Source organism: Capsicum annuum, chromosome 6, assembly GCF_002878395.1.
Source record: "Capsicum annuum cultivar UCD-10X-F1 chromosome 6, UCD10Xv1.1, whole genome shotgun sequence".
Taxonomy (NCBI): Eukaryota; Viridiplantae; Streptophyta; class Magnoliopsida; order Solanales; family Solanaceae; genus Capsicum; species Capsicum annuum.
Genome location: NC_061116.1, coordinates 48,220,820 through 48,229,468, shown reverse-complemented (window position 1 = coordinate 48,229,468; position 8,649 = coordinate 48,220,820). Strand labels below are relative to the sequence as shown.

The window sequence follows — 8,649 nt, the reverse complement described above, 5'->3', positions numbered from 1 at the left end:
TACGCGCCTCGTGTATCTTAATTTAGTGAGTTTAATTTTACAAAATCATTCAAAATATAAAAAGTACGATGGTATTTCAAAATGTTTATTACATTTTTTATTTGTTAGCATCTTGACATTAGGAAGACTTTTAATTATTATCTAAAGTAGAAATTAGTCAATCGAAAAGCATATATATTAATTTAAACACAAGAAAATTTATAAAGAAAAATATATTCTCTTTAGTCCTTCCTTGAGTCATTCTCTTTCACCTCTTCTCTCTTTATTTAATCTTCTTAATCTCTTATTTCATCTTCTCTTAATTTTATATCAACACAATTATCCTTTTGTTTGGGTTGTTTAGGCTTGTCAGCTTCTTCAGAAGCTTCCTCAACTAATCCGTTCAACTCAGTTAATTTTTCAATAATTTTTAATATTTTAAGAAGATTTCTCAAAAGGTATTTTTGTCAACTAACATTTATATTTAGCATTTTATAATAGTAGGTAGATAGATTAAACTCAATTTAGCATGAATAATGTACTTGATCTACTTTCAAACTTAATTAGTAAGCTCAAAACTGAAAGATTCGACTATAACTTAAATTTATATGTTCATTTATGCATATCAAGATTCAACACTTACTATAACCCTTATAATTAGAACTCAACTAATAATTTTAATTAAAGATTCATCTATAATACTAAAGAAATACTTAAATAACATAACTAAAACAAAGCCACAGTTAAACAAAGAAAGGAAAAAAAAAAAGAGACAAACCTTTGATGTTTTTGACTACTTCATTCGGTGACGACTTACTTATTTCTTTCAATTTTTGATAAAAAAATTTCTATTGAAAAAGAAACACGAGAGATTATAAAAAAAAAAGAATTCATTGTCTTATTAATTATTTAATCATAATTTATATATAATCTTTAAAGTTATTAACTAAAAGGAATAAAGAAAAATGGAGAAGATGATAATAATGAATACATACACACACAAAAAAAGATAACTTGAATTAATAACAAAATAAGAAGAAAAAGTAGAAGTAGAGGTATGTTTCTAGAAGTTTTTTATCCAAAATATTAGTTAAATAGAATTGTAGTTTTTTTTTTATATATATATATATAATGTAAAATGTTAATTGATTTAAAAGTGTTAAATATTATGAATTCTAACTTAAATTAAGTAGTCAAATCCAGAAAAGTTAAAACTAAAATTAATTGTCATTTTTTAGATTTTTATTATTTATTATTATATTATTTTTTTGTTCACGTTTGGGGTGGAAAAGTTTTTTAATCACAATTTTTTTATTATTATATTTTCCTTTTTAGTTTCACACGTTGTATTACTATTTTTTTTATGGGAGAAAAATCTTTTTGCTTTTTTTATTTTTTGATTTCTGAATATGATTAGGTTTTGTAGATTGTGAAAAAGAAATTATATTTTTGTGAGGAAAGGTTTTATTTTTTTGGTAATATAGTTAATGTTTAATATTTTTTAAATAATAAAAAAAAGATGAAAAGACGATTTTGTCTAAAGTAAAGTATTTTAATGAAAGACAAAAAATTCAAACAACATTTCTAAGGTCCTTCACACTTTTAATATATTATAGATTATAGATTATAGATATAGATTATAGATTATAAATTATAAATTATGGAAGGAAAATCTTTTTGCTTTTTTATTTTTTGGTTTCTGAATATGATTAGGTTTTGTAGATAGTGGAAAAGAAATTATATTTTTGTGAGAAAAGGTTTTGTTTTTTTTGTAATATAGTTAATATTTAATATTATTTAAATAATAAAAAAAGGTAAAAAGACGATTTTGTCTAAAGTAAAGTATTTTAATGAAAGACAAAAGTTTAAACAATATTTCTAAGGCCCTTCACACTTTTAATATATTATAGATATAGATTATAGATAGATAAAAATATCGCAGACACATTTTAGATCACAAATATTTTTATTTAATTTATTTGTTGTTATCAAACTACATTCGTAAACAAAAATTAAAACTAATATATCATTGGATTTCACTTTATTGTTTCCTCGTCCAGGAGGAAGATATTTTTGGAATCTGATATAGTGTATGGTACTACTGCCTTTTTGTTTTTTTGGGTACATGTATGGTACAGCCATATTTATGAAACATCTAATAGATACTCTATAAGAAGTTCAATATAAATAAAAATAGAGTATATAAAAGTAATGTGCATAATTAGGGGCCGGGGTTGAAATATCGGCTGTGTATAGGATCCTATAAAAGAGGTAACGAAGTGTTCTGGTCTCACGGACTTGAAGAAGAAGCACAACTCTGTCCTCCACAAACTCAACCTTTCTCTCTCATCATCTTACCTTGCTTGTACTAGTACTACGACACTACTGTTTTCTTCAGTTTTCATATATCTCCTCCATAGAGGAAGTGAAACATAGGATTACGAGACTTTGATTCCTTGTCTTTTTTAGACCATATGGTGAATCCCTTTATTGTCCACCCAACTTTTTAAGCCTCACGCTTACACAAAATCCTTTTTAACCCTTCTTCTTTCTTGTTTCCTTGGTTGGTTCACTTTGTTAAAAGGACTTGCCTTTGTTATCGCCTTGAAAACTTTGTGCTCCGTCTGTGTGTGCGTGGTGGTTTACTTTCCTCTTCTTTTTTTGCGCCCCCTTTAAGACTATATATTCCGTCTTTTTTAAAGACGTTTGCTCTTCTTTTTGTCAGATGTCTTTCAGTCTTTGGTTCTCTCCGTGTGTTTGAAGCTTCCCTTTGACTATTCCTCCTCTTCTTTTTAATCCTTTACTACTCTCGTGCCACTCTCAAAACAATCTTCCTTTATCCTTCATTGAAACACTCCTGAGTCCTCTCTTTTCTCACTAAACAGTAAAAATAGCTAAGCAAACGCTCTGATATGGATCATCACAATATGCTGTGTCCGATCAAATATACAGAACACAAGAAAACCATCAGAAAAGTGACTAAATCCTCAACGATAAAGCCTAAGAAAACAACCCAAGTTCGGAGATGGTCGGAGTACAACCCAACTATTCCAAGGACTGTACGGATATCCGTTACTGACCCGGATGCAACCGACTCTTCCAGCGATGAAGACGAGCTTTTTGGACGGAGACGTGTCAAAAGATACATCAATGAGATCAGTATTGAGACGTCGTCCATCAATGACGTTAAAGCTCTGAATACTAGCAGGAAACGAGCAGCTGAAATTTTACAGCCGAAGCAGAAGGCTTTGAAGGGGAAGGAAGTGCAGTTACCGGCGGATGGAACTGTTAGGAAGTTCAGGGGTGTGCGTCAAAGGCCGTGGGGGAAATGGGCGGCGGAGATTAGAGACCCAGCACGTCGCGTGAGGCTTTGGTTGGGCACTTATGACACGGCTGAAGAAGCCGCAATGGTTTATGACAATGCGGCTATTAAGCTTCGTGGTTCAAATGCCTTAACCAATTTCATCACTCCACCAACCAAGGAGAAGTCAGAGGTCAATGTGGCTTCGAATTCGGGCTACGAATCTGGTGATGAATCCCACAACCTTTCTTCTCCCACGTCTGTTTTGCGGTTCAGAACGAGCCAATCCAGTGAAGAAGCAGAACAACAAAGTGGGTCCGAACCAATTCTCGAAGAAACAAAAGGTGATGTTTCTGTTTCGGAAGAACAATGTCCAGTACTGGTGGAAGAGCCAACTCTTTATTCAATGCAAAACTTGGAAAACCTTGAGTGCCAAGGCGAAACAAGCGTCTCAAACGAGTACTTGCCCAATGACGTTCCCTTCTTAGACGATTTCTTCTACTTTGGAGCTGCAGAACAGACACTACTTGACGACACAACAAGTTTCCCCAATGATTTGTGCACGCCGTTTGATGACATATCGTCTTGGGATTTCGCGAATGACTTGCTATTAGACCATGAAGTTTTCAAATTCAAGGATTCATTTCAAGACTTGGGTGCACTAGAAGTGGATAATTATTTCAAAGACATTGGAGATTTCTCCAATGTTGATGCTCTAATGGCCTTGTAATCCAACCTCAAGCTTTCAACAGTGTTCATTGTTCCCGGTTTGCCAGAGCTATTGGCAAATTTTGTCTACCGGCAACAATGAGTAATTGACTAGTGCCTCCCTTCTCTGTTTTACTAATTGATGTTTATTTTCAGGAGTATATTAGAGTTGTTTGTTTTAGATTCTCCGTGTAAGTTAACGGAGTGAAGAAGTAGATTTATTTGGTTTTTATCAAAAATGTTTTGATAATAAGTAGAGAGACTTTCTCCAGTGTTTCGATGTAATGCTTTAGCTGGACTTAAATGAGATGCATAATGTTTACTGAAATTTGTGTTGCTCGGGCTTCGACGTGCACATTAAATTTTCAGAATCTAGTGTTTTTTCTCCCAGTATGTAAATTTAACTGCATTAACTACTGAGCCTTTCACTTTTTCTTGCTTGTCCATTGAAAGACAATTTCTTTTGTCCTTTTGTGTGCAAAATTTATTGTGAACGAGTAAAAATGAACGGAGAGTAGTTTAGATTGGTCTCTATCACAAGATTTTGTAATTATTGTTTTTAATGGTCAAGGGATCTCAACATCACTTCACATTGCTTAGTGTTATTATAATATACTTAATGTTTTTTTAATTAATAGGTAAATCATGTATTAGATTGGGTGTATGCAAATAGTGCCAAAGTGGCATTCTCTTTGCCCAACGCGAGCAGGCGGGATTTGCGGTTGTTCACTTGGCCAAGTCGGTCTGTTTTAGTTTAGTGTGAATGACTTCAAGCTATCTGTGTAAATACAGAGTACTCACATTGTGGTAGTTGAGCATTTACATAATTACGAACGTGATGTTTATGCATTTGTGTGCTGAAAATGCAGCAGCCATCCAAGGACAATAATCCCAATGTCTATTACAAATAATTGTAGTAGGAGGGCGAGTTATTGATGAACAATATGTGTCGTGTCTATAGACTATAACCATCATATCATAGCATCTGTTAGCTTGCTTTAGTTTGTTGCAACTATTTATTTCTTCATCTATTCACATCTAACAAATTTAATAAAGAAATCATCATGAACATGCAGAAAGAAATGAATGTACGCAATAAGGAAAAGTTGGAACCAACAGGGTTGATAAATATAGTACTCCTTCTCCCTCTTTTCTCAATGCATATGACACTTTTTGAATTTCGAGATTCGAAAAAGTATATCTTGATCGTTATTTCTTCACATATCTTTTTAAATAATTTGATTTATCAATTATTATGACTTTTACTACTATTTGCTTAATTTCCGGAAATATAAATTCTATTTTAAAAAACTTGAAAATTTAATGCCAAAATATAGGGTCAATCTTAAACTGATTGACTCTCCAGAATTGAAAAATGTCACATCAATTGGGACAAAGAAAATATTATTTAATGAGAGATACAAAGTTAATCTAATTACCCATTTCGAACAGTAGCTCTCTACTAAGTCGAGAAAAAAAAAACATTAAAACCTTATATTGTATTATAAAATAATTACGATACCTTAAATCGGTCGTGCTCATAAGTTTAAAAAAAGTCAGTTTGGTGTACTAAAGCTTCCGTTTTGTGCAGGGTCCGCGAAAGGATCCCACCAAAAAGGTGTATTGTACACAGTCTTACCTTAAATTTCGATTGAACCCGTAACCTCCTAATCACTGTCATGCACACACGTTAGCTTCAATAAATGTTGGGTTCAAAGTGTATGTGAATGAAAAATGGAGGAAAAATGATGGAGAGATGGGAGACACCAATTTGAAAAGTTCACTTTTTTTTCCCACATTGGTGGGAGAAGAGAACTTGTGAGTGTTTATAATGAGTGGGGCAAGAAATAAGTGATGCCTCGCGCCGTCGTCCTCGTTCGCTCGGCTCGGCTTCAGCTTCGATTTCGGATTTGGATTTGGAAAATAATCGATCAATGAGATCTAATTTTTTTTTTAGACAAAATTTATTTGAAACTTGTTTACAAGTGATAATTTAATCTAAAATTTCAAAATTTGAATTTCTCCAAATGTGGGCGCATTTCAGGCGCAATTCCAATGCATACGCAACACACATCACGAAGGAATGCGATCCTTCGAGAAAAGGCACACTGTTTTGAAATGCGACCGATCTGCGTATGCAGATCAAAAACTGTGGATGCAGTTCAAACGCAGATGTTCATTGGAATCTGCTAAATGTCATTTGCAGCCGCACTTTTGACGCAGTCCTGGCGCAGTTTCAGCGCAAATACGTAACTATTATAGAAAGGTGCCTTTCTACTGAACCAATGCATCCTTTCTAATACACTTAAGGCTATAAATACCTGCTATTTTCCTCAGGTATGAATATAAATTTTGACAGCAAAAACACTTCTATACTTAACAAAAACTCTGTGTGATCATTAAGCTGTTGAGTGAGTTTGTAGAATCCGACAATTTTAGGTACCGCTATTGTTCGGATTGTATGCCATTTTATCCTGGGAGGAAGATTCCATAACCTCGGGTACAGTGAGGGAAATTATTCCTTAAGGACACTCCGTGAAGTCGGGGGACTTGGCCTTAAATTCTGTTTCATCTATTTTCTGAAATCTAACATACTTCTTGGATAGATTATTAGTAATCTTGTGTTGAAGGTGTTAAAAAACTTCGAAGGTGTTCTTGTTTATACATGAACTATTGTTGAAGTTGGTGTTGTATATATATACAGATTCGTGTACCCGAAATACACATGAAATAAGAATCTTAAGGAATAATTTTATAAAATCTGTATTGCTTATTTTTGGAGATTAGAGCCTTAAAGTTTTCTACTCCGTTTAAATTTAACTAATGATTTGAAGACACAAAATCTTTATCACAAGTTGAAAACTCACTTGGTTGACGATTGAAAGTTATAAAAACTTCATCATTAACTAGAAACAAGAGAGGTGTTTAAGTTATTGCAACTTGTTAATAAGTAGTATTCTGAAAATACTAAATTTTATTGTCTTGTGGTGACAGAAAAATGACTAACGAAAGTCAAATGCAAGATGCGGCTACGACTGTGGGGGCAATTAGTATTGCCTCAACAAGTCGAGCAAATGCTCCACAACCAATGGCACCTGCGGAGAAGCTCGAAAAATTTGCGGGCATTGACTTTAAGCGATGGAAGCAAAAGAGTTCTTTTACCTCACCACTCTATGCCTTCAAAGGTTCACTAGTGAGGATGCTCCTGAAGTGTCCGAGAAAACCTCGGACAAAGAGCATTTCATGATTGTAGAGGCTTGAAAACACTTGGACTTCCTTTGCAAGAATTATATCTTGAGCGGTATCCAAGACGACCTTAATAATATTTACAGTGGAACTGAGACATCGAAGGAATTGTGGGGGGCAATAGAACGAAAATACAAGACAGAGGATGTGGGAATTAAGAAATTCTTTGTTGCAAGGTTCCTGGACTTTAAAATGATAGATAGCAAATCGGTTGTCTCTCAAGTGCAGGAATTACAAGTAATCAGCCACGATCTCCTAGCGGAAGGTATATCTTTGAAAAATACCTTAGTTGGACAAATTGAAAATGTTCTTAGTACTCACATAAACTGTTTTGTAGGTTTGATTGTGAATGATGCATTTCAAGTAGCAGCAATTATTGAGAAGCTACCACCTATGTGGAAAGACTTCAAAAATTACTTGAAGTACAAACGCAAGGAGATGATAGTTGAAGATCTTATTATCTGACTGCGTATTGAAGAGAATAAGGCTACCGAGAGAAGGTCAAAAGGGAATTTTACGATTAATGGAGCACATCTTGTAGAAGATGACCAAAACAATTCTAAGAAAAAGAAGAAAGTTGAACAAGAAAACAATAAACCCAAGAAGAAATTCAAGGGAAAATGCTTCAATTATGGCAAGATTGGCCACAAGTTCATGGATTGTCGTGCCCCGAAGAAAGTCAAGAAAAAGGACCATGCTAATATGGTTGAGTCCAACAAAAAAAGTGATGATCTGTGTGCTATGTTCTCAGAATACAACTTGGTGGGGAATCCTCGCGAATGGTGAATGGATTCTGGTGTCACCCTCCATGTTTGTGCCAACCAAGAGTTGTTTTCATCATTCGCTCCGGCTCAAGTAGAAGAAATGATCTACATGGCTAACTCCGCTACAGCTAAGGTAGAAGGAACAAGAAAAGTGGGCTTGAAAATGACTTCAGGAAAGGTCTTGACACTTAATAATGTCTTGTATGTTTCGAAGTTACGTAGGAACTTAATTTCTGTTTCACTTCTAGACAAGAACGGATTCAAATGTGTAGCCGTTTCTGGAAAAATTATAATTACCAAAGGAGACGTGTATGTAGGAAAAGGCTATCTCATCGAGGGCCTTTATAAGATGAATGTAATGGATATTGAAATCAATAAATATTCAAATTCTTCTTACTTGATTGAGTCTTATAATTTGTGGCATGAACGTTTAGGCCATGTTAATTACAAAACGTTACGAAAACTGATTAACTTAGAGGTTTTGCCAAACTTTGAGTGCAATAAATCAAAGTGTCAAACGTGTGTGGAATCAAAGTATGCAAAGCATCCTTATAAGTCTGTTAAAAGGAATTCCAATCCCTTAGACTTAATACACACTGACATTTGTGATATGAAGTCAACACCATCACGTGGTGGGAAAAAGTATTTCAT

At 33.9% G+C, this 8,649-nt stretch overlaps 1 protein-coding gene across 1 annotated transcript; it reads left to right on the top strand.

Annotated features, from left to right (window-relative positions):
* The first annotated feature begins 2,172 nt into the window (after nucleotides 1–2,172).
* LOC107875071 (ethylene-responsive transcription factor CRF4-like) lies at nucleotides 2,173–4,378 on the top strand. The gene has a single exon (XM_016721710.2). It carries the CDS (start codon nucleotides 2,892–2,894, stop codon nucleotides 4,008–4,010), a length of 1,119 nt encoding a protein of 372 aa, XP_016577196.2. The 5' UTR covers nucleotides 2,173–2,891; the 3' UTR covers nucleotides 4,011–4,378.
* The last annotated feature ends 4,271 nt before the right edge of the window (nucleotides 4,379–8,649 follow it).

Excerpts from the sequence above, each read along its gene's own strand:
- LOC107875071 (XM_016721710.2), top strand. The coding sequence starts at position 2,892 with ATGGATCATCACAATATGCTGTGTCCGATCAAATATACAGAACACAAG.